Here is a 26,079-nt window from a genome sequence, read left to right as displayed (position 1 = left end):
CCAGCCTCGGCCCTTCTGCACCAGCCCACTGGCACATAGAGGTTTAGCAGCAGGAGCTGAAGCTGCATGCACCAACCAGGAGAAAGGAGGCTGTGAGGCAATTCTACCCCAAAGGAGAACCTCCAAAACCTTTATGTCAGTACCCAGTTGTACAGACCGAGTTCTGTGAACGTCCATGAAGCCTAGAGGTGCCTGTAGCACAGCTGTACCATGCTCCAGTGCAGCTTCCAAACACAATCTAAAGTAGCTTCAGGACTTGCCATCTCAGATCAGACTCGTTTGGTTGGGTTCTAATCCTGCTTGGTTTGTATTATGGTTTTTCTCTTAAAAATGAATAGATGGGAGAACATAGGGCTCAAAGCTCTCTTGCCAGCAACACTCAGCACCCACTTGAATCAATTCCCCTCTCTCAGTTGGGTCTCAGGAACTGAAAATCTGTGTATTTGATCCTATTCCTCAGCCAAAGCATCATCCCACCTATCTGCCCTGTACAAACTCCTACCAGCAAACCTACAGAGCACTCCCCAACTGCACACCCTACCAAAACCCGTCCTGCTGCAGGTGCCAAGTCATCCTCCAAAGCTCTCCAGCTGCTGAGACCCAGTGGAACAAGCACAGTTAGAGAGACAGTGTTTAAAGCAGGGAAGTGTCAGACCCCATTAGGAGCTCTCCCATAGTGTCTCCTGCATGTCCACATATCACACAGGCAGCTCTGAAGCGATCCCCTCACACTGCAGTGCCTGAACCAGGTCAGTTTATGAGGTGTGGAGGATTTAGGCATATTGGCCTGTCCTGTGATTCAAAGGAGAAACAAGCAGGGCAGTGCGAAAGCCTGTGGACTAGCAATGTGAGTTTGTCCATCCCTGTTTCTAGCAGAGCACCTGCACCCTCCTGCCATTGGATTTGTCCATGTGGAGATAGAATCCTCCAGAAGCTGACTGAGCGTTGACTCATGCTCACTTCCCTCCCACAGTCCAAGTCCTGACTGGACCCAAGGCAGGCAGTCTGTCAGCACGCACTATCGCCTATCAGGGGAGGTGCCCTCAGCTCAGACAGAACACATGAGAATCACTCTGATATCTGGTCCCACTGATCGATGTGGTCAGGAGGAGGAAGAGCAGTGTGGATTGGGTCAGGGAGAGGCACGTGCAGCTCATCGCTGCACATGAGCTCATCACGGGCTGCAGGTGGCCTGCTGCAGACAAAGCACCTGGGACAGAGGAGGACCTACATGTGCTCTGACTTCTCCACATCCCAAGCCCGTCGCCACTCGCCCTTCGCGTTCTTGTGCCGTGCCACTCGCTCCAGGTCAATCTGATCCCGCTCCCGCTTCCAGCGCAGGTACTCTGAGCGCTCCCGTCCTGTCAGGGGGAAACTCGGGTCTCCAGGGCTCTTCGGGCCTGACTTCCCACCATCCTAACACAGGGGAGAGAGCTTCTCGTTAACAACAATGTCCGAAGGAGCTGCGTTCAGGGCGCTTTGTGCTGCCGCCACCAGAGATGCTCAGCAACACTTGGAAGGGGTTGGAGCAAGGTCAGCTTCTCTCTCTGAAGTGATGTGCACACACACAGTGCTTTACCCACAGGCTCAACACACTGGTCCCAGCGCTGGGTGGCTTTACAGGGAGGAAAAGGGAGGCAGAAGAGGTTACAAAGCTTGGATGGAGTCCTGTTCTAAATCCATGCTTAGATCAGAACAAGCCACGCCACCATTCCCTCCCAGGGATGTTCCACAATGAGAATCTGTGGCAGTGGATTCCTGAAAAGTTGTCCCACTTCACCCAGAATACACAAAGAGTGCTTCATTTCAAAGCATTAAAATTGCTTCCACCTAAACCCTTGTATTTTGCCACCTGGATACACTCCTGATGCCTTAATGAGACAGGGCTTCACTGCTATTTCCCCCACCTGAACCACAATGGTTCTTTGGCTTTCACTGCACCAGACCTCCTGATCTGGGAGGCAGATGCCAGAAGATGCTGGTTTTCATTCTAGATATTCAATACCCAATCCCAAACTTTGAAAACACGCTTTAATTCCATGCACAAGTGGCCACAGGATTGATTCACCCCATCTGTACTTACAGTCACTTTAACTGCAGGCACACACTACACAGTGGCTGTGACCTGCTGTGCTCCTGCTCACCTGAAGGTTTTCAGACCAAATGGTCTCAGGTTTTCCTGGAAGAGGCACTTTGCTAAGGTTTGCTTATGGCACATAGCTCCTGGAGTGCCTGCAACGCCTCCCAGCCGACTCTGAGAGGTTGAACTCTCATAGAAGATGCTGATTAGCCCCCTACTTGAACACTTTGGTACACAAAGTTATGCCTTTGAAAGCCTTCATGCTCGTAAGGTCCTGAAGGAAGACAGCGTTCTGTGGCCACCAGGCATCCTTCAGAGGGGCAGTCACAAGGCTGGTGCCAACCCTGCATTCAGGGGATGCAGTACTGTGATGGCCAGGAGCATCCTCCTCAGAGCAAAGGGTCTCTTTGCCTTCACTGCCTTCAGCCTCTTGGTTTAGCACTCCTCCTCATGACACACTAGTTAACTGCTGCCACTGTTCAAAACCTTAAAGCTTAATGAGGAGATAGTGCAGAGCTGATGGAGCCTGGAGGGGCTGGGGGCAGCCCCACTGTCAGATGAATGGCCGTGGTGGAAGCAGGAGCCAAGTGACCATGGTGTGCTGTCAAGCAACACTGCAGCAAACAGCTTAGTGCAGAGCTGAGTCCTGGGGTGCTAATTACCAGCAGCTAATTCATCACTTCTTACACGTGCCTTTCCCTCACCCCTTCCCAAACAGGGATTAACTCCTCCGTGTGGCAGCACGGATAAAAGCAGAGCAGGGAGGAAGGAGGGACTGAAAGCCCTGTTACCAAGGAGACCCACCCGCGTGGGCTGGAGATGGGGTGGCAGTAATTGCTCCTCCATTCATTAGCTGGCAGGAGCTGGGGACCTGAACTGCATCCCCAGGGAGGGGGGGATGAGGTCTGCAGAAAGGCAAAACACACTGGGGCAAAGCCAGGGCAAGCACTGCTCCCTGGGCTGGGGCACAGGCCCAGAGATGCTCCTCCCCACAGCTTCCAGCCCCATGGTATGGTAAGACACATGTCCTACCGTGATGGATCCTGATGTACCCAAAAAGGAGAACCATGCAGAGCTGAGCATCACACAGCAGGGTTCAACCTCTAGAAGGTGGAGGATGAGGAAGCTGCCCTGAGCCATTATCTGGACCCTTAGCAAAGGGGAAACCAAAAGCAAAGGAAAGGCTGAGCCTGATGCCCCTGCTCACTCATGGGTAGATGCAGAGCTGGCTGTGCAGAGCAGGGGAGCTGGTCCCTGGCTGGGGCTCCCCTTACCTGCAGCATAGCTGTGTTTAGCTGGACCACAAGGCTCTTGTGCTCCCCTTTTTTCTGCTCAAGGGGATCTCAGCTGGAATTAATGTTTAAGAGCCCATCTGTGTCCTCCTAATGAAGCACACTGAGGTGGGGTTATTCAATTTGTGCTCCATTAATTAAAGCATCTGCAGGCTCAGGGGAGCCAGACGTCCTCCAGAGTTTGCATTCAACAGTGAGAGGGAAGGTCTGTGCTTTAATTTACCTCCATCCTACCCAGCTTCTGCAGAAATGAGGGGCTGTAGTTCAACAGCCTGAGCCTTTCAACACACAAGCAAATGGTTCTGGGAGAGAAACCAGCTTGGGCTGTGCTGCCACATGGGTGAGCTCCTTACCCTTTGTTAACAGCCCTGCTGCTGTGCTGGGGAATTAAGCAGCCATGACAAGGTGTGAAGGGCAGGTTCCCTGTCACCTCTTTCCAGTGCTGACTGCTTCATAGAATCATAAAATCCCAGAGTGGTTTGGGTTGGAAGGGGCCTGGAAGCTCCTCCAGCTTTCGGGCAGGGACCCCTTCCACTGGAGCAGCTTGCTCCAAGCCCCTGTGTCCAACCTGGCCTTGAGCACTGCCAGGGATGGGGCAGCCACAGCTTCTCTGGGCACCCTGTGTTATCTGCTTTGGGTGATGAGAGGGCTGAACAGTGGGCACCACATCAGAGCACACGACTGCTTCCTTTAGGGCTGAGGCAGCAATTACTGTTTGGGATGTGCATCCTACTGGTTTTCTCTTCCAAAACAAGGATTCCCCCACAAAGGGACACAGGACCCCACTCACCTTCTGTCTATGCTCACTTTCTGGGCCCCTGTCACTGTCTGATCTCCTCTTCTCTGCTGTTCTCCTCTCTTCTGCCTGCAAGAGCACAGACACAGGGATTACGTCAAGTATTAAGCAAGGCCTCCTGGCAGAGGTGTCAGTGCCTGAGCCTGTGCCCACCAGAACATGTAAGAGCTGCCCTGAAAAGGTCAGAAAAAGAGGGAAGATTGGTTTCTGGCCAACACGGTAAAGACTTCTGTCCCTGTCAAACGTGATGCTCTTCCACTGAGGTCCAACACGGTAAAGACTTCTGTCCCTGTCAAACGTGATGCTCTTCCACTGAGGTCCAACACAGTAAAGACTTCTGTCCCTGTCAAACGTGATGCTCTTCCACTGAGGTCCATCCCTGCTTCCTCAGGGTTTAGCCATGCTGCAGGTTCTGCTCTGCTGTTCACAGGCCCCAGCCTGGCAGGTGAAAATCAGCCCCTTTGCCTTAATGAACTGCAGACACTAAACAGGAGGCAGGGCACAGCCCGGCAGGTCTCTGCCCCTGTGTGGGACTGATCATACAGCCACAGCCATGCTGGGACCACAGGGGTCTTAGCAGAACAGTCTGCAGAGCATGAATGCCTTTAAGAAAGGCTTTGTGCCCGGGCTAGGTAAGGCTGTTGGGTGCCACCAGGGGGGCTGCTTGTGGGCAGAAGACGGCAGGGTACCAGCAGGTCCCTGATGCTGCTGAGCCCCCCAGGCAGGGGCTGGTGTGTGCTGGGGGCTCTGCTCTGGGGGCTGTGTCAGCCTCACACTAACACTGCCACAGCGAGAGGCTCCGGGGTGCTGCAGCCCAGCAGAGCCCCCAGGTTCCCCTCCCTGTGAGCTGCGGGGTGGGGGGGGCTGAGGTCACCACGGTGCCATTCTGCAGTGCCAAGCAAAACTGAAACACAAAGAGGAAACAGAGCACAGAGTCCCAGCTCAGCGCTTCCAGAAAGCAGTGGTGCAGGGAGGGCCAGCCCGGGCTGGAACACGACTTTTATCCCAGGCCTTTGTCAGCCCCAGGTTGAGCCCAGCATTACAGGGCTGGGTGTGGGGAGCTCAAGGGGGGACCTGATGGCTGCCTACAAGTGCCTGCCAGGAGGATGGAGCCAGGAGGAACAAGGGATGGGACAAGAGGAAACGGCCTCAAGCTGCCCCAGGGCAGGTTTAGATGGAGCTGAGGAACAATTCCTGCCCCAGAGGGTGCTCAGGCATTGGAACAGGCTGCCCAGGGCAGGGCTGCAGGCACCGGCCCTGCAAGTGCTCACACACCATGGAGATGAGGCCTCAGTGCCATGGGTTAGGGTGGAACTGGCAGTGCTGGGGTAAGGGTTGGGCTGGATGAGCTTGAAGGGCTTTTCCAGCCTGGTTGATTCTGTGATTCTATGAACCTCAGGATTCCAGCCTCAATTCCTGCTGGCTCTGCCCAGCCTCCAAAGGCAGCTCATCCCACTGCAGCCCTTCCCACGTACCTGGTGGGACTGGCAGGGAGCAAGCTGGGGACAGTCTTTTGGGCATTGTCCACAGGTGCCAAGCCTGAGGCAGGTGGGAAGTGGGACCGCAGAGCCAGGGCTCATGGACATTGCACCCAGTGCATGACAGCTTCACGGGTCTGACTGGTGTGCAGCTTGTGTAAATAGATCCTTGGAAACAATGAGGAAGGTGTCAGCTGTATTGTCCTAGGAGTCCTCAGTGAGCTTCCAGTGCCTAAAGGGGCTGCAGGAAACCTGGAGAGGGGCTTTGGACAGGGGCCTGGAGGGACAGGCCAAGGGGAATGGCTTGAACCTGCCCGAGGGGAGACTGAGCTGAGCTCTGAGGCAGAAGCTCTTCCCTGGGAGGGTGCTGAAGCGCTGGCACAGGGTGCCCAGAGAAGCTGTGGCTGCCCCATCCCTGACAGTGCTCAAGGCCAGGTTGGACACAGGGGCTTGGAGCAAGCTGCTCCAGTGGAAGGGGTCCCTGTCTGTGGCAGGGGTTGGAGCTGGAGGAGCTTTCAGGTCCCTTCCAACACAAACCAGGCTGGGATTCTGTTTAGAGAGACTCAAAGAGCAGGAACCTGGGAACTTTGCTCATTGGAGGGGGCTGGCTGCGGAGCAGGGTGCAGATGGATGTTCAGTCTCTAAAGCAGCTGTAAAAGCAGCTCACAAATCAGGAAGAGTCCCTAGGAATCAGCTGCTGTGAAAGAGCTGGAGCCCCTCTGTCCCTGGAGCACCCTGTGTGGGAGGAGGACAGGAGGGAAGGAGCCCTGATTGCCTCGGGCATGCCAACGACAGCTCCTAATGAATGGGGAAACTGAGGCAGGGGGCTGCATGGGCGTGCTGATTGTTTCAGTTCAGCCTGCATACTTCTCATTCAAGCTCATGCGAAGCGTGGTTCAGCTGGGACTCTTCACAATGCCTGACTGTGGGAAGCGGGAAGCCGGAGCACTGCGCCAGGCTGTGAGTAACGGCGAGGGGAGCAGCGTGCGAGCCTCTGCCTGGCTGCAGCTCAGCTCCACTCCGCCTCTGCCTCTGCCAAGGAGCAGCAAAGAGCGAGCCTGCGCCCAGGAACGGGGCTGGGAGGAGACCCAGCCCCTGTGTGTGCCTGCGTCTCGCTCCGGGCTGCCCCGTGCCGGGCACCAGCTCACGGGTGCACGCCACAAACCCCTCCGTCACGGGCACTCTGTGACTCTCCATCCTTTCACACCCGTCACTCCAAGCCAGGCGGCCTTTTCCCTTAGTCTGCTTCTGTTTCTGCTTCTCAAAGGGCCTGGGGAGAAGAGAGAGGAGCAGAAACCCCCTGTTCTTCCCTAGCAGGAATGCTGCTCTGCACTGGACGTGGTCTGCTCGGCTTTCATCCAATCAGCCAGGATGGAGAAGACCTTTAAGAGCATTAAATCCAAGCATCACATTTTGCACGGGCTCAGCAGCCGATCCTCACATTGGCTCCGCGCTGCCCCGGCGCTGCTGTCAGCCTCCCCTGACACACCCAGGCCATGGGGAAGCAAAACATGTTTTTCCCCTCCTTCCTCCTCTCCGCCCCCCAGATGATGAAATCTGACAGTGGCATTGTCATGTCAGGGTTTAACTGCTCCTGCTCAGCGCGGAGGAGACGGGAGGAGGGCGCACAAACCCAAAGCAGGCAGAGATTATGTCTGTTTATCCTCAGATCTGGCCAAAGGTTTCTTGATTTCTCAGCCATGGAGGGGCTCTGGGTGGTGCAGAGCCTGCTCCTAACCAGGATGCAGGGATCCCAAATCCTTCCTGATGCTGGGTCTGTCTGACTTCCTGATACACCCCGCCCGTGTTAATGTGCAGTGGTGACAACGCTGATGCCATTACCCAGCCATCTTGAGGATTGTTTTAGACTAAGTCCAAACCAAAAGCATTATCAGGCTTTGACATCTTGGGGCTTCTTCACTATGTTCTTGTTTTAAGCATAAAGACCAAGAGATGTGCTGAATTAACCTTTTGGTACCCACTTCTCCAGGATGTGGCAGCACCAGAACTGGCATTTCTCCTGCAGGAGGAGACTGTTTTAAGAGCTTGGAGCTGGTTCTCCAGTGCTTGGGTCCCCCGCTGGGATCCACTGGGCAGGAGGTTTGAATCCGGACATCAGAGGGTATTGTTCCTATCTCTTTTGGAAACTCTGCCTCCTGAATGTGCTGCTGAAAGGAGCTGAAGCCTTTTCAGCCCCTTTTCTGCCCAACTTCCCCTCCCATCTGCAGTGTAAAAGCCACTGTTTCTCCAGCAGTAGGTTTGCTTTCTCTCCTACACAAGCACAGGAGTCAGGCTTATCTGAAAGCTGCTTCTGTGTCTCTTGATTACAAAGAGTCATTTCTGATACAGCATCCTGGGAAACTCTGTTAATAAAAGGACAGTTTAAAAGCCCTGAAGCCCTATCAGCTGCCTGTTTAACAGATGATTTGTAACCTGCTAAGTAACCATTGTGCTCCACTGGTCCTGGGCTGCTGGCTCGCAGCTCTGATGCATCAGTGAGCCTGAAACGCTGCCAGGGCACGCAGTGGCTGGTAGGAAAACTGGTGCTAAACGTCAGGCATTACTGCTTGAAGAAAAAGCCCTGATGCAGACATAGGGGCAGCCAGGCAGAGGTGGGAAGAAAGGTCCCAGATGGGGCACCTCCAAGCCAGCAGCAGCACTGGAGGCTGTGGAGTTGCATCAGGTTCCATGGTAGAAGATGAGCAGGGGGGTGCCACTGGAACATGCACTGCTCAGCATGCTCATAAATGGTCTGGAAAAGGAACAGGGAGATGACAGTTTGCCCACAATACTAAATCACCCAGGGCAGAGAAAGTTATTTGCCAGAAAAGAGCTGCAAAAGATGTCGACACTGAATGCGTGCATCATAAAATTACAGATGAAATTCAATATCATAGAATCAATACAAATAACACAAAATAACTCACATGGAGAAAAATGCTCCCTCTTACACACAGACCCACAGGTCCTGAACTGTGACTGATGCCCAGGAATGAAATCTGGGGGTTCTTGTGACTGGTTCTCTGAAAACGTTAGCTCAGTGATATAGAAATAAAGCAAAGAAAGTGCAGAGTTGTTAGGAAAAGAACAGAGAACAAGCCAGAAACATTGTTCTGTCCCTCAGTACATCCACAGCTTGAATTCTTGTACTGAATACAGTAAAAGCAACAAAGGGTAATGAGAGAGTGATCAGGAATACAGAACAAGCTCCTCACCAGCCATGTCTAAACAGGGTGAGTCTCAAAGTGGATGGAGATGAGAAATGGGTCTATAAAACCATCTGTGCTTTGGGGACATGAGCAGAGGATGATCCATGCACTGCTTCCCACAACACAGAAACACCCAGTGCAGTGTGCAGGTAACAAGTGTGAAGAGCAAGAAGGGATGGATGTTTCCACACAGGACATCACTTAACATTGCAGCTCCTGGCTGGGGATAAAGTTCAGGTGGACTCAGAACCAGAGAAAGATTAGAATTCAGGCAAGAAAAAGCCTGATGCTGGTTTTGGCAGGGGAGGTCCCTAACTTGGGTGGGTGTAGGAGGGGAGGGATGAGTGCTGGACCAACCTCCTTCAAGGCCAGGTTGGACACAGGGGCTTGGAGCAACCTGCTCTAGTGGAAGGTGTCCCTGCCCATGGCAGGGGTTGGAGCTGGAGGAGCTTTAAGGTCCCTTCCAAAACAACCCATTCCATGATTCCATGATTCTCTGGTTTTCCCTGATGCTGTGCTGCTGGCTGCTGCTGCAGACACTCAGTGTTAGGGCAAAACCCTGCTGTGATAACACCAGTTAGTGCTTGGCCCATGCTGGGAGGGACCCAGCTCTGCTGCAGTGCTGGGGTTGCTTGGGGCTGCAGAGCCACTGGACACAATTCCCTGTTTGCCAGCTGCTTCCCTGTTTTTCACTTCCCCTGGAGGGAGGCTGTGCTGAGCCACCCAGGACTGCTCACATGCCACACACACTACAACCCTGCTTACGTGGCAGGGATCAGCACCCAGGGCTGCCAGGGTTGGTGGATGCTGGGATCCCACCAGTGCTGCTGGGATTTGGCTTCTATTCCCCAAATGCTTTGCTGTCTTCAACTTCCCAGCTCAGCTCTGCAGGCTGAAGTCATTTAACAGAGGTTGTACAGAGTTTGGAATTACTAACTCTGATCTGCTCTTTGCAGTCTTCCAGCACCTCTTGGAGAAGCTCATTGCTCCGAGGCACAGCATGAGACAGACAGCATCACAGAATCAACCACATTGGAAAAGAGCTTTAAGCTCATCCAGTCCAACCATTGCCCAGCACTGCCAAGACCACCACTGACCCACGGCACTGAGGCCTTGTCTCCACAGTGTGAGCACTTGCAGGGCCAGTGCCTGCAGCCCTGCCCTGGGCAGCCTGTTCCAATGCCTGAGCACCCTCTGGGGCAGGAATTGTTCCTAACATCCAGTCTAAAAACCTGCCTGGTTTCCATTTTGCAAGCACTGTCACCATCAGCAGCACTGGTTTCAAACACTAACCCTTAGTGCACCTTAGGAGCAGCTAAGTGCCAGGATGGGCCAGACCAAACCTCCCTCGACTCAACCAGCCCAAGCTGGCATGAGGCTGTGATGCCAACGTGATCTGTCCCTTCAGGCCCCATCTGCTTCTGTCACTGATCCCGGGAAAAGGTTGGCCAAGTGCACATGGAAGAAAGTAGCTGGCAGAGGTGACTGTGGAATCCAAGCATGGAACTGCCCTACAGCCACATCCTGTTGCCTCACTGTAAGGTGCCTGCGTGCTGAGAGCTGGGTTTGGTCCCGGCTGCTGTAGCTCTTGTCTGAGGTTACATGCCTAAAGTGCCAATATGAAGATATCTTCATTAGCGAGGGATGGGACAGGGCCTGATCTGTCCAGGGAAATCACTGGGAACAAGGAAATCTGAGCTGAGCTCAATTTTGCTGTGCTAGCAAGAAGCACGATGCTATCTATCACTAAATGGGTGCTGCTGGCGATGTCAGTCCACGACTGCTGTTGAGCCAGGCTCTTTCCAGCCAGAAGACCAGAGGATCAAGCAAAACTAATCTTCTTGTTCAGTCTTAATGCTGAGGGTATATACTGCTCCTCAGTAGTGTCAGTCAATAGCTAGAGTTCTATGAAGTCTATGGCTTTCCCGTGCTCTGACAGAGATCCTCCTCTTGTCCAGACAAGGAACCAAATGACTACTACACAATCCTCTCTCCCTGTGGATGCCACACCAGCACCTAGCCTGCCATTGCTAGAAGAGTGCCTAGGCTTCAGTCCTACCCTCTGCCAACTGCACAACTGGGTTTGGATGAAGGGAAGAAACAAGGGAAGGCTTTAACTGAACTCTGGTATCTGAGGAGGAGCAGCAGAGTTGCTTGTGTTGCTGGGGATTATCAGGATTACCTCCTAGCCCAAGCTGTGTGAAGGAGACCACTGTGGTTATGTACAATTGTATGCACAGGGCAGGAGGGCTGACAGGGTTATGGGAGCTCCTTGCACTCTTACATGGAGCTAATTGTATTCATTGGGAATCAACTTAAATGAATGAGCTCAAAGGAATGGTAGCACAGTGGGAGCTGGAAGTGGCAGGAGCAAGACCCAGGACACCAACCTCTGCTGAATGACCAACATCAAATGTGCCAGGCTTTAGGGACACCCTCTGTGCCAGCCTACAGGCTGAAGCATCAGCTCTTCAGAGGTTCAGGTACAAAGCTGTGGGTAGCTGTGGCTCTAAGCCAGTGCAGCTGTAGTCCTGCGCTCTCATACACACCCTCAATCTAACTGCTCTTGGATCAGTGGGAGCAAGGCACGGCCAAAACCACACACACGGACCCTCAGCTTTGCATTTCACATTCCATAATGAAAGCATATGAGAGATTACCTGTTCCAGGCTGTCCATGCACCTAAACCAGGGCACAGGATCTGAAGCCAAAACCTAGGCACTCCTGCTGCTGTCTCCTAGCACAGTCCCAGGCCTGATGGCCTCAGAGACAAGTATTTAAACAAGGCCAGCAAGGGCAGAAGTGGAGATGCTTGCTCTGCACATTACAGAATTACATCTGAGAGCCTCAAGGATGCTTAGACTGAAATAGGTGACATCTGCCCCATGAACCTCTGGAGAATGGTCACTAGTGGCTCAGTCAGGCAGCCTGCATGAGGTTTATGGCATTCAAAAAGCTGCTTGATAGCTATGAGAGAGGAGCACATGGGCTTTCAGAGCCTAGGTAAACCCTGGTGGGGAGGAGAAGCTAAGATTAATGTAGGCAGAGAGCAGATGGCTGGCTGCTGGCCCACAGAGGGTGCTGCATAGGTCTCCCAGCATTCCTGGGTGTGTTTGGCAGCCACGCTAAGTGTTGTTTTCCTTCCTAGTCTTCGGTGACCCTGTTTGCTGCAGGCATTCTGACTTATCTGTGCAAGCTCTCCAATAAAGTATCACATGCCTCCGTGTGTGTAAAGAGGAAGGTATTTGCAATGAAGTATTTGAAATATGCTTCAAAGATTAACAAAGTTCAGGCAGCTCAGCCTGCAGGTTATGGCCAGGCACAGCAGGGCTTGGGTCCAGAAGCAGATATTGCCCAGCCCTGTTAACTTTTAAGCTGTGCAGTGAGTGAAGAGAACAGTGCTCCTGACTCAATGTGCTGTATGGCCCCAAAAAGAAGCTGGTGAGAGACAGGAGGTGAGATTCATACCCCGTATCTGACAGTGCTGTCATCGAGCATCCCAAACAGGTATTACTTCTGGACTAGTGTGTTCAAGAGCCTGCTAGCTCTAGCTAGGATCAGAGAGAAGGGAAAGGACTGTAGCCTTTCCTCTCTCACAGGGATATAAGCCAGTGAGTTTGACGGTGATAAGCTCCACCCTATTAATAGGCAGTGCCCCGTTGCTGGGCCAGCCCCTCCTCTGTCTCCACAGCCCTTCTCACGGCAGCAGAACAAGCGGGTGACAGTGACACGATGCACTCCACTTACTTTTTCCTTGTTATCCATGGTGATGGCAATCTGCATCCTCCTGCCCCGCCGGAAAGCCACCAAATGGTCTGCCTCCTCTTCACTGGGGTCCGGCACTCTGCCGGCGCCGGGGAAGCACTCGGAGCGCTTCTCACTGACGATGCGCTTGCCCTGGGAAGGACGGGACGAGTTAAGGACAATCCCACCAGCCCTAACCATGCAGGGCCCTTCCCAGGAGAGAGCCCAGCCCCACAGAACAGGGACAGGAACCAGAGGGTCAGTCTTGCTGGCACCCTACTTTAAGGGATATGTCGTTTTACACAGACAGGTTTAGCTGAGCACAAGCTAGGTAGGGTGGGATTTATCCTGCTCAGCTGCTTTGCAGCATGACCACTCACGGGTTTCTTTTTGACAGGCAACCCATCTTATAGTTGTGTCTTGGAAACAAATGGGGAGTTGTCCTCTCACCAAACAACAGGTCCCAATACAGTGTGAGGCTACATTGGAGCAGAAGCCTTGAGGGTGGAAGAGAAAGGCAATGCTGAGGCTCTCTCCATCCTTGCCCACAAAGCAGTTACTACCCTGAAGTGTCTAACACTTGTTAATTTATCACCTTCAAAGCTATGATTTATTCAGTGGAATCGTGCAGAAAAGTGATCTATGAACTCCTTGCACAAGGGCAGTTTCCCCCTTTCCTGTATTATTTCCAGCTGTCTGTATCAGTTCAGGGCTTTACTGCATGGATTTACATCTGGTTCTTATTGTGGGAATGATGTCTGGAGCTGGCTCAACTCCTGGCAGTGCCCGGAGCCATCACTCCCACAACATGAGCACATCTCTTGTACAAAAATACATACTTCTCCTCATGTCAAAGGATCATCTTTCAGTTCCATCATGTGCCTTTTTATTGCTGCCTTACAAGGAAATGAGCAACTTCATAAATCATCGCCATCTTTATCGCTGATCTTTTCCTCCCTCTCCATCTGCATGATTCCTCTGCTCCACTGTACCGGGGATGAACAAACCCCAGAAGCTTCCTCTCTAAAGGATGGTGTATTCTCCTGGTTTCTTCCTTAGACTTCCACACCTCTGGAGCCTCGGTTTCAAAGGAGCTCAATATGCCCAGATAAACTTCAGTGAAACTTGGGAACTCTTTGCTGCTACGAACTTGCTTTCAAAACCAAACAGCACGCACTGACCTCTGGTTTGTGAGGAAGCCTTGCAAGCACCAGTGAATTGCCATGACGGATGACATCAAGATGGCTTGCATTAGCTTCATCTTCACTTGGCTCTGCCAGAAGTGCAGACGTGAGCGAGGAGGGAGCCTTGCTGCAGACAGCCTCCGTCAGCAAGGGCTTTTTTATGGCTTGTCCAGTCATCGAGCTTCCTAACACATGCTAAATGTGCTCAGGAGGTGCTGGAGCACCTCCAGCAGCAAACCTTCAGTCCCTTGTTTATTCTTCCCTCACATCTGTGTCATGCTGCTGTCTCAGCAGAGCCAGTTCTCCAGTTGGTCTGGTGCACGTGAGGGGAGGATGCTCTCCTGTGCTGCTGATGGCTCTGCCTGCCCGCACTGGGTGGACACGGTGGGAAGCCTTCACGCGTTCCCCAAGCACACAGAGCTCTGGGTTTAGGTTTCAGCTGTAGCTCCTGACAAGTTCTGCTGCCCTGAGTAGGAGCCTTGCAATTTCTGCTTTGCTTCAAGTAAGTGAAGCCACGTGTTCAAAGCAAGGATCTGCTGCCGATCTGTTCCACCCATTCTAGTACTTTCTGGGTTGTTCTCTATGTTTGTATCAATGCAGCCTCTTTGCCTGCTGCTGAGGACCAGCATCTGTGGGCCATCCCTAAAGATGTCAAGATCCTTTTCCTGAGAGCAAAATCTGATAGTCAAGAGACTAGGCAACCACTGAAATATAAAATGGCTTGGTTGGAAAGGACCTTAAGCTCCTCCAGCTCCAATCCCTTCCACGGGCAGGGACCCCTTCCACTGGAGCAGCTTGCTCCAAGTCCCTGTGTCCAACCTGGCCTTGAACACTGCCAGGGATGGGGCAGCCACAGCTTCTCTGGGCACCCTGTGCCAGCGCCTCAGCACTCTCACAAGCAAGAGTTTCTTCCTTGTTTCTAACCCGAACTTTAAGCTGAAACCCTGTTTCAGTTTGAACGCATCTCCCCTTGTCCTATCACTGCAGTCCCTGATGAAGAGTGCCTGTCCAGCATCCTTGTAGCCCCCTTCAGACACTGGAAGCTGCTCTGAGGTCTCCACAGTTTCTCTTCTATGGAGTACAAGTGTCTTGGCACCTACCAGAGCCAGACATTTTGGTGTACTTTTACCTGCAGCCAGGATCTATGTCCTGGAAAAGTCCCCGTACCTATAAGCTGTGTGAGCCATTTGAAGGTTTTAGCCTCTATCTGTTTAAAGAAGGATACGGTTTTATCAGAGTGGGCAAAACCAGAAAGTTCAAACCAGGATCTAAACTGCTCTGAAATCTGAGCTTTACTCCCCCTCCATGAACAGGGCATTCAATGCTGTCCTTAGTTACACATCCCATTGCAGCCATAACACTACAAGTGGTTGTGCTACTGCAGCTTAGTAGTGACTGCCTGATTACTAACCTCAGAGCTGAAGATGTGATGGTCAAAGGCAGCTTTGGCAGCAGTGCCCAGAAGACAGTGGATTTTAGGAGCCTGAGAGCAGGAATCCAGGCAAGCAGCAGCCTAGAGACCATGGCCTTCAGGAGAGCAGATGTTGAGCTGTTCAGGGAACTGGCAGGCAGGCTCCTGCAGGAAGCTGAGTGGAAGGGAAAAGGAGCCCAGGAGACCTGACTGGTTTCCATGGACAAGGCACAGGCACGTAAGGACGGACCTCCTGCTGTACAAGAACATGAGCAGGTGAGGAAAGAGGCCAGCTCGGCTGAGCAGGCTGCTCCTGGTTGAACTTCAGTGCAAAAAGGGAGGTGGGAAGGGACAGGCTCTCCAGAAAGAGCATGGGAACAGGACCTGAGCGAGCAGGGATTGAGCTGGGAAAGCCAAAGCTCACCTGGAGTTGGAACAAGTGGGAGATGTGAAGGTCAGCAAGGACTCGTGTAGACACATCAGCAGCAAAGCAAACTGTTGGCCTGCTGCTGAATGGGGTGGGCAACACAGTAGGACCAGGGCATGGAAAAGACTGGCCTATGGGCCTCCAAAGATGGCATTATGGGCCAACTTTGATTCAGTCTTCTGCTGGCAAGGTTTGCTCTGAACCTCCCAAGTCCCCAGCTTAGTGGCAGTCAGAACTGCTTCACTCAGCACACTGGAAGATCCAGTTATGGACCATTTAAATCAAGAAGATGGGACTAGCTGGGCTGCATCCCTGTGCAAGGTGCAGATGCATGCAGGTAATGAGTTTAATTTGCAGGTGTGAATTTAGTGCTTTTGCCTGTTTTCTGCAGCTCTGGCTGTTATCTGAGTGGAACCAGGCAGTGCAGACCAGGATTAGGGATCAGTCAGCCCTGAAGCTCACAGGCACTTAGGTCTTGGCTTTTAAGTGGCACCTGCTTCCAAGTGACTGAATCACATCATGGCCAAAGGTGACATATTTCCACTGCCAGAACTAAGCAAACACAGGATGTTTTAAAACACAAGGAATGTCTCAAATCCTGCTCATGTTCTGCAATTCATCTGTTTTAGTCCTCAATTTCACTCAAATTGGAGACTGGAATTAGAATGACCAGCACAGGATTCCCGCTTGCAGTCAGAAACCAATGTGGTTTCTCTTTATGTCAGAGCAAATCCAAGTTAATGGATGTGGGTGGAAGAAAAATTGACCTTTTGAGTAGACTGTCCTGGTCTGGTATTTCAGACCACAGATGTGAAGCTGCAAATCTCTCCTGCCATCCCCTCCGGGTTCATGGGACAATGTCTGTGGCCACAAGAGTATCCTCTGCTCTCACTCCTGTTGTCAGTGATACTGAGCTGATGCAGTAGCTCACACATACAGCATTAACATAGTCACTTTAGGAAGTTGCTGTGCACCAGCACTAACAGCCCACAGAGGTGCTCCTCCTGTGATAAGCAAAGGGAAATGCAGTTTTATTTAACTCTTCCTTTAAAGACTAGGGCAATGGATCCCTCTTATAGGGCACCTTACAAGGTTACACTACTGGATCGTGTCTTCCAGATGTACGAACAAACACCTTCCATCACAAAGAAAAGGTAGTGAACACTGAAAGCTTGCCAGCTGCTCTGGAAACCTGAGCCTTCCCATTTCAGCTGCCTCCCAGAGCTGGAAAGGATGAAGCATTGTCTGTGCCTCACAATTCCCCTTTACAAGGAAAATTAAACTCTGCCTTGTGCTGAGGCGCTGGCACAGGGTGCCCAGAGAAGCTGTGGCTGCCCCATCCCTGGCAGTGCTCAAGGCCAGGTTGGACACAGGGGCTTGGAGCAAGCTGCTCCAGTGGAAGGGGTCCCTGCCCGTGGCAGGGGTTGGAGCTGGAGGAGCTTTAAGGTCCCTTCCAACCCAAACCGGGCTGGGATTCTATGATTATGTATGGAAGGCATGGAAGAGAAGGGCTTGCCAGTTTTTTGAGGCCCCCTACACATCCTGGGGCTGTGACCTAACCCCAGAACCACCAGTGCAGTCACAGCAGGGACAAGTACAGTCCCCCTACTTTGGAACTGGTGTATGTAAGACTGCACCGCTCCACTTTCTCTCCCACACCAGCCTCTCCTCTCCTAAAGCCCTGCTCCTCTCTCATGTCTTTTGGGAAGAAGTGCTCTATAGAGCAGTCTGGGCAACTGAACAAAGCAACCTGGAAAGCAGTCTTCCACCAAAGGATCTCTCTTTTCCCCAGCATCTGCCTCCCTCCAGCCCAGGAGGCTGCCACTGAGGACCTCCACAGCCCATGGAAGGTGCTGCTGTTGCCCCAGCATGCAAACACTCCCCAAGGACGGTGCTCTCCCACCGTCAGAGCAAAGCTTTTGGGAGTCACAGGAATGACTCAAGTCCTGCACAGGGCCCAGTCCTGTGCCACTGGGATGTATCTGAGGAAGAGCTGAGATCCACTGACACCCTCTGAAGGCAGATGGCCATGTTACACCTTGCAGAGTAGGCTCTTAACTGTGCGCTGTCTCCCTGCTCTGTCTGTAGCATGATTCAGAGGCTGGTTCCAGCTTTGGAAGCACTGAATTGCCTGAGTCTGATTGATAGATACTCCAGTGCTGAACTTATTATTCCCAGGAAATGTCTTTGCTCCAGGGATAACCCTGAGCTTCCTCAAGCATTCAAGGCAATACATCCTCCCTCCTTTAAGCCCTGAGCAGGCACATACAGGAATCCTAGGTTAGGTAATGAACTGGAGAACTGAGCTTGCTCTGCCCTAAACAGAGTACTCAATGTAGGTAATACAATACAGTTGTTTAATTGAGGAAGTAAGCCCCGTGATAGCTTAGCAAGGGAAAAGCAAGCTCCTAATCCGTAGCTTTTGCATCAAGCATCAATTCTAGCTGTTCCCTAGAGCTCTGCAGTGTTCAGGTGGTGATGGCCTCTCCTTTCCCCAGTAACATGGTCACAAACACCCCTTGCCAGGGTGGGTGTGTTTGAAGACAGCTTCATCACTTACAGCCTGACACGGTCCTTCCTGAGGAGGGACGTGGGTCCTGAGTGCAACAGCAAACCTGAAAACCAATGTAGCCAAACACACAGGCCCCTGTGCCCAAAAATGCCATGAGCAGGGGGGAAGCCTCAAAGTAAACCACTGGATTTATGGGGTGGTGGCACCTTCCTTGGCCATTAGATGTTAAAAGTCACATTGGGAAGGTTGGCAGTGGGCAATGCCATTAAACCCTGCAGTTTACTGAGGAGATGGCAGGGAAGGCTCAGAGGCTGATACAGGAAATCAGAGCTGTGATAGAGGGACCTATAGGGGCTGGGGGACCACCAGCTTTTCTTTGTCATACCCTCTCTCCCTTGCTCCCACAGTACTAAGACATCACCCGAAGGCACAGTCTGCACAGTGTGCCAACACGTGTCTTCCTTCCCTTGTTTCTTAGTTTAACAGTACCAGTGATCTCCTAGACTGCTTGTCCCACATTGGGAATTACTGGTCCTTGGTTCCCAGCTCCCAAAGCAAGGGATGTCAGATGAGGAAAGCTCCCATGCAGAGCCAACAAGAGCAGAGAGCAGAGCCCAAACAGCCACAACAGGGCCTGGCAGAGCCACCCTGTCCCCTCCACAGGGCCTGTCCCAGCTCACTCCCTGCCTGCACGAGGACTGAGACTGGCACAAGCTCTGCAGCTACAGGCAAACAAAGCTACACTGCTGCCTTGTAGCACTTCACTGGGGAAACTATGTTGAGAAGTGCCCATCTTATGTCAGAGGCATGCTCCAGACTGCAAAGGTAGTGTCAGAAATACCTATCTGAGGAACAAAGGAAAGCTTCTGTCCAGTTTATGCAGTTTTCCACCTGCATTTCCTTTGGGGAGTCTCATTTACAAAGATTTGTGATGTTTAGGAATGAATGTAAAAGGTTTTCAGCACAGCCCAGCAACCCTTGCCATGGTCATAGGAAGGATGGTGATGGTCCATTCAGTCACCCCAGAATCACTAAGCAAGTGCCTCCAAGGACACGTGGTGAAGCTCACTGGGATGCTGGAGCAAGCAACCTACCCCTGGTGCCTTAACAGGGCAGCAGCAACAAATAAGCTTGTGCTCCACATGATACCAAATATAATGTCCAAAATCTTACTCATTTTTCCCTCTCACCCATTACAGCCCCATGCTCTTCCTACTCATTCATGTTGAGAACTATATTTAAAGGTTCTGGATTGATGCCAACGGAACATTCACCACTAAATCAGTCTTCCTCTGTCATCAAGTGAGGCTGCTGGGTTGTGCTTTACACCAACACCCCCGGAGACCCTGGGCGGCTCCTAAGGCCTGTGAAAGGCTCTTAATGCAAAGTCACACATCCCATATAACAGGGAACTTAGGGGAGTTTCCACAGAGGTCTGTGTTGCCAGCATTAAAATCTCAGAGGTCTATGGAGTGGCCACGCTGACACAGAGGTTAAGGCAGCACAGTGCTTTGTGCTACCACAAATCCCTATCTAGGGCTTGGATTCTGAGCTAAAGATGCTGGAAGCAGCTGCAGGGGACATGGCCTGTCGGCAAGAGGCACTCACTCTGCACATGTCATTGCTTCAGAGAGAAGCCCACGCAGAGCTACAAAGCCAGGAGAGACCTTGAAGTAGTTCACCGGCAGAGTTCAGTCTGTGATGAGGATGGGGAGGTTTCTGTGTACCCTCTGTTCTAGGAAAAGCAGAACGTTTCCCCTAGCATCAGGAGGTGGTTTGGCTGTGCTGGAACCAAATGGCATTAGAAGGGGATGTTCTTGCTACTGGTAATCTCTCTGGAACAAAGGAAATAAGAGGCTTCAGTCCCTTTCTCCTCAAAAACCATTCTGAGAGGTGCATTATTTCCTGGATGATTCAGTTCCTTCAAGGTAACACATCATGACTTCATAATGGCACAATCACTGCGGCCTATTTGTTCGTGGAAAGAAGAGGTAACTATGTCCTAGAGAGACAGCAATGAAAAGGCATTGGAGGCACAGCATCAGAGACATGTTTGCAAGCTGCTTCAGAGGGAGAAATTGTTCCCTGCCTCCTGTTTACAGCCAAGGCTCCAGCGCTCCTGCCCCAGGCAGCAGGAAGGGTGGGGTTTGCTTCAGGACCCTGGGGAATGTCTTTGGCTTGGCCTTCAGTTCAAACCCAGCCTCACTTTGTGCACAGAGCATGGTGCTGGGCCCCAAAGGGGACCCACGGGAGCACCATCTGCTGCCACCACTTCCTTTTCCCAGTGCTACTGTGGCAGGAGGTGGTCTCATCCACTCCAGTGTCCCAGCAAGGCTTCCCTGAGTCCCATACAGCTGCACCTGCACATGCAGATACCACGCTTCCAAAGAAGGTGGCACTTCTGATCCTTGCTCCTATTTATCCCTGTGGTTAAACTCACTGTGCCCAGGGAGAACAGGATCAGGGCCCTGAGATACACCCCAAGTGAAGCCCATGCAGGCCCATCCTTCCTGGGATGTGCTGCCAATACCGACTGCCAAAGGTCCATCAAACCCTTCCTGGCAAGTTAAGTCCCGACATGCCAAAGCTGCCATTGGATCATTAATCCTACAGGCACAAATTCCACAGGGAACAGGGTAGTGCCCAGGATGTTCTGGGATTTAAGAAATGAGGCAGCATTTTCTATCCCCTTTGCCTTTTCACATAGTTTTTAATGAAGTCTGCAAGGACTGGGTTGCATTTTCTGCCCATCACATTGGCAGCTGCCACAGATACTCCTGTCACTGGTTTTCCTCCTGTATTTAGGACTGTCTGGAATACATTAACAGGGAGAAACGATGCTGGTTTTATCACTGCTTCCCTGAGAATAGTAATGCAGCTAAGTCTGTCTGAGCTCCACTTCCTCTCATCCCCTTTGCAGGCACAGCAACCCACTGGTGGCCCAGGAGGGCAATGAGTGGCTGATCTCTCTGAAAGGGAACTGGTCACACATGGCTGGATGGAGCCACCGGGGAGGGTCAGCAAGGCCTGGAGGCTGACTCCTGAATCAGATACAGGGAGGGAAGTGTGTGACAACTCGAAATGGAGACTGAGGCTGTGCTGAAGGACTGAGAAATGAGAGAAAGGGTTTATCCCATTTGGAGATGTGGCACCAGGAGACATGCTGAGCAGCAAGCTCGAGTAAGAGGCAGAACAAAAGGTGCTTTGTAAATCAAGAGGCTACAGTGTAAGAGGGATCCTGTTCCCTGCTCACCTTGGCTTTGTTGTCCATGGTGACAGCCAGCTGCATCCTCTTCCCCATCCTGAAGGTGAACATATGATCTGCTTCCTCCTCCTCCTCGTCTTCCTCACTGCCGATGCCGAACACAGGGCTCGTAGTGCAGGGGCTCACCCATTTCTCACTCACCACCCTTTTATCCTGGAAAGCGGAACCATTTCCATTAGGAAATCCAGACCCTTGGCTTAGTGATGGGATTCCCTTCCCCAGACACACCTGCACACACATGGGGAGCCCAGCTACAGCCAAGGCAGCCTTGCCCCGAGGAGGCTTCCCGCGCCTGGCGCGGTGCCGTGACATTCCTTAGGGAACAAGGGGCTCCTTGTCTGCTAAGCACCAAAACCCACAGTTACTGTGGGTCTGCAAAATCCTTTGCACTTACAAATCTGACATTTCAGGCTAAAATGCCAGAGTCATAGGAAACAAATGTCATCCTCATCTCTTTCTGCAGCTGAGTTAGATCGGGAATGCCTAAGTCCTGATGGAGACGGCCTTGGAAGCCAAGGGGATGGCTCCTGAGGGTGCTGCTCACCATCGAGAGGGCTGGGCTATCTTGTCCATAGTGTTCAGTCTGGGTAATTGCATCTTTCAGGTCCTGTATGAGAGAAAAATGTGTGCAACAGTGCACCTCTGGAGAGAGGCAGGGGCTGGGCACGGCTGAGACACGAGCACTGTGCTCGCCTGGATCCAGGAACCAGGAATGCTGCATGGAAGGAGGGTGGGCTGCCTCAGTGAGCTCCACTCTGGCCCTGGCAAAGGAGGTTAAAGCAGGAGTGCTGGGTGGTTTACTGGTTCACCAAGCCCCACGCTGCCAGGAGGGGTGGACAGGGCTGGTCAGACACAGGTTTGGTCCAGCTGGGAAGGAAGCCTGTGACCCACAGCCTTTGCCCCAAAGCAACCAAGAGCTGCTTGCTTTGCTCACCCACAAAGCCTGAGGAGCCTATGACCTTGCCCAGCCTACAAGCATTCCCAGAGGCATTCCTGACGCCTCCAGTGACACACATACACCTCATATGCTCTGCCTATGTATCTGCAGTGATGCTGACACCAGGGACCCGGCCAGGGCCTGTGCACACACTGGTTCATTCACCTGTGGATTCCATTGCTTGGCTGCAGGTGCCTGGGCATGGCTGGAAGCTAAAACCACCCTGATCACACACCTCTGCAGAGGTTTCCCATCCTCCTGCAAGGGTCTAGGAGCTATGTCCTGTGCCTCACAGAGCTTTGTGGTGGCTCCTTCAGAAACACTGCTGGAGTGAGAGCTGGCCCGTGGTGACAGAGGCAGCACTTACATTGTGAGCTTTGGTGATGGTAATAGTGAGTCCATCCTGCTTGGGTCTCCTGGAGGTAACAGCCATTCCCTCCTGCTCAGCTCGCTTTTTGTCCTCTTCTATTTCCTGAAACACACATATACCCTTATCATCAGCCTGTACCAGCATGTCTGCAGGTGTTGTCCCTTTTCCTGATCAGGATTACTCCTAAATGGCTCCACACCTCCACCTCTAAAAGGGAGTGGATCAACCTGTGTCCCATTTATGTGCCCTTGGAAGGGGCCACAGATAGCTATGACCTGCTTTACCTGTTCCTGTGCCACAGGTAAACCTCTTGTTGGCTCAGAGCATTCCCTATGGTCTCAGCACAGGGCACAGGGGTCCCTTCCTGACATGCAGAGAAGATGATCAGTGTGGTATTCAGGACGCATTGGGAACAGGATCTGTGGAAGACTCACCAGGCCTGCAGAAAGGGAGCGTGTGTACAGAAACCATGGTCCCTAGGCCAGCGTGGGGCCAGAGCATCATCTGTGGCCATGGGAAGGTGGCTGAGATCTGGCCATCTACACGCCAGCCTCTTCTAGAAGCCAAGTGCTAGTGGCAGTATTTCATACAGGAGTGAGAGTTCCTCTCCCCCAGCTGCTTGTGACATTCAACCAGAGCTTTCCACTGTGCACCAGTTTTTGCTGCCACCAGGGAAGGCCCAAAATGGCTCCAATGGTACCAAGGGAAATGCCTCCTAAGCAAGACCCAGCCCCAGCCCCACTCAGTCTCAGCCATGGCTCCAACACACAAAGTGTGCTCAGGGGCTTTGGGTTCTTTGCCAGACTCCAGGCTGCCCACCCAGCCAGCAAGTGCTGAAGAGCCCCTCAGGCCAAGTGGCCTTGAGCACAGGCAGGAGAACATCCTAGACAAGCCAAGGGGAATCCTTCTGCCAGGAGCATCCTCAGGCTGTCCTACTCTGTACCGACATTAAACAAATCCAGACACAGCTCTGGGTTAGCACCGTGGCACCCAAACCAGCTCATAACAGCCGGGCTGGATATCTCCTGCACACCTTGGCCAAGAGTTAGGGTTAGGGATGAGGCAGGATCAGAAACCAGGGGGTGTAGCTGGAGTACTTCCTTCTAATCCAGGGTAAAGGTGCAGTAACCAGCAGGCTGCTAAAGCCTTGATATGCCTTCATCTTCCCTCTTTTTCATGGAATCTCTTTTGGAGACCTCTGTGCTCCACAGAAACAGCCAGGGAAGAGCCTCAACCCATACTACTGCCCTGGCAGGGAAGATGAACCCATCAAATGTACTGGGGATGCAATCTCCTATGCATCCAAGAGGACAAACATGAGACATTGGAAAGGATAGATGTGGAAAAGTCAGGGGAACAGGAGATGGATGGCTGGGAAGTGTGGTGCAGACAGAGGCAGACGGGAGGGTGAGAGGAGGTGCTGTAGCAGCTAGGCATGCATTGGTAGGTCTGCTTTCCAATGCAATTCCAGAGCCATGGCTAACAGAGCTCTGCCCAGCTGCTCCAAACGCCTTCCCATGTAAAAATGTTGTCTATTGAACAGTCACCTCAAGAGTGCTCACCATGTCCTTCCCTCTGTGAGCTGGGGACTCCAAAACAGAGCTGGGGAAGGGCAGAGCCTGCAGACTCACCTGGTACCTTCGTATGAGCGCTTCGTTCTTCTTCCGCAGGGCCAAGATCTTCTTGTCGAGCTCCACATCTTTCTGCTCTTTCTTCCTGAGCACTGCATCCTCCACAGCTGCATCCTGCAACAGGAGCAGGAGAGCTCTTCTCAGTCATCACAGCAACGGCGTGAAACCTGCTCCTTCTTTGTACAGGGTGGGCAGTGAAAGAGTCTTTCCCCATCATTTCTCCCCTTGGTCCTCCATTAGAAAGAATATGTATGTTGAAAACAGACCTTTTCCTGACAGAACTGACCTTTTCTTTTGCTCAGCACTGAGACACTTAGGGCAAGAGGCTGATGTCCCTCTTCCACGGCTGGCAGTAGGCTCCAGAGCTAACACACTGCTTGCCTGCACGCAGCAACACCACCTCTCCCTGCGGCTGGTTCAGGTGCTCTCAGGCACATCAGTATCACATTTACATTCAGCCAGCACCTTGGTGACCACAGGGAACAACAAATTGGAGCTTTTCAATTCCAGTGACAGCAGTGCCTAGTGACAACGCTGATGAGGATGGACTCACTGCAGCAGCTGGTCCACACCGTCCAGACTCTGCCTGGTGCTCGAATGAGGAGCAAGAGGCGAGGCTGAGCTCTCCAAGGCACTATACAGGTTTATTTTTAAACAGTGGGTTTGTGCTGGCCTTATCAGCATGGCATCTGCATGAGGCAGAGAGCTCATGTTCCCTCTCCTTCACTCACACAGAGAGCTGGGAAAGATGAAATGAGACTGAGGAGCAGAGGAAAGGAACCCCAAATCTGAGCAGGCTGCTTTGCTAGCATCTCAACTGTGACCACCTACAGGTTACCCCCATCTGCTGCCTTCACCACTAGGTGCTGAGCAGTGCATCTGCAGAAGCACTGCAGCAAATCCAGCTGCTGTGCACAATGCATATTGCCCACAGAGCCAGGGACGTCTGGAGGAATCAAGATGCAAACGGAATGAAAGCATCACCCATCTGCCTACGACTGGATGCTGCTCCTGCAGGTTGTCTCCCTATGAAGTGGAAACAGCCAGCGTGTGCTGGAGAGGCATACAGATGGTCCCAAGAGGTGGTGAAGATCTTCGTGTGCCCTAACGTCCTCTGGGGTCAGCACTGCCTCCCCTGTGGCACTGCACATCCCAGCCCCATCTTCACCCTGGAGCTCTCGAGGTCCCTTGGGCTGGTATCAGACCCTGCTCCAGGACACCTCACCCCAGCCACGGTGTATGGGCAGGGAGAGGGACCTGCCCACGGGCAAGCTGTGCTGGCGATGCATTGGCAAGGCATGTTTTATGTCTATCCCTGTTGGCTTCCCATCAAATTCCTCATAAAACCACCAAGACCCTCCAGAGAACTGTTGGTTTCCCTGTTTCCACAGGAGCAAATCCCCACCACACCCCTATGAGTGAGCACTTCTGCTCCTGCTGTGCCCATCCCGAGGGCTAAATCCCTGCAGCATTCTCCATCCATCTATTGAATCCAACGCATTCAGTGCTGGGAAGAGCTTCTGCACAGGCAGGAGGGGTTTTTCCTTCATTAATCATGACATAGCATCTGTGACCTCCTTAGGGACGGATCTGTCAGGAGCCAGTAGTGGCACTTGGGGACATGGGATCTGGTCTGACACCCACCCTGCACTGGGTAAGCCAGGAGCCAGGGGCCAGCCTCAGGCAGGAGTTCAGGGGCTCACAAAGCCCTTCTCCTGGGAAGGGAGGGTTTCTCCTGGAGAC

At 52.5% G+C, this 26,079-nt stretch overlaps 1 protein-coding gene across 3 annotated transcripts in view; it reads right to left on the bottom strand.

Annotated features, from left to right (window-relative positions):
• CCDC9B (coiled-coil domain containing 9B) overlaps nt 1-26,079 on the bottom strand; it is a 63,557-nt gene that overhangs the window by 16,485 nt on the left and 20,993 nt on the right. For 2 of the 3 annotated variants that reach the window (XM_057430559.1, XM_057430560.1), the window contains 6 exons: nt 24,337-24,450; nt 22,703-22,807; nt 21,387-21,551; nt 12,603-12,752; nt 4,163-4,237; nt 1,232-1,416 (listed from right to left, as the gene is read on the bottom strand). In XM_057430559.1, the coding sequence (XP_057286542.1) occupies nt 1,232-1,416; nt 4,163-4,237; nt 12,603-12,752; nt 21,387-21,551; nt 22,703-22,807; nt 24,337-24,450 (794 nt within the window). Of the gene's footprint in view, nt 1-1,231; nt 1,417-4,162; nt 4,238-12,602; nt 12,753-21,386; nt 21,552-21,942; nt 22,006-22,702; nt 22,808-24,336; nt 24,451-26,079 lie in introns of all 3 variants that reach the window. The other variant, XM_057430561.1, reaches the window with a different exon arrangement.

Source organism: Pezoporus wallicus, unplaced genomic scaffold (genome assembly GCF_028554395.1).
Source record: "Pezoporus wallicus isolate ANWC-B61680 ecotype Strahan unplaced genomic scaffold, APGP_CSIRO_Pwel_v1 contig_8824, whole genome shotgun sequence".
Lineage (NCBI taxonomy): Eukaryota > Metazoa > Chordata > Aves > Psittaciformes > Psittacidae > Pezoporus > Pezoporus wallicus.
This window is presented reverse-complemented; position numbering and strand designations above follow the sequence as displayed.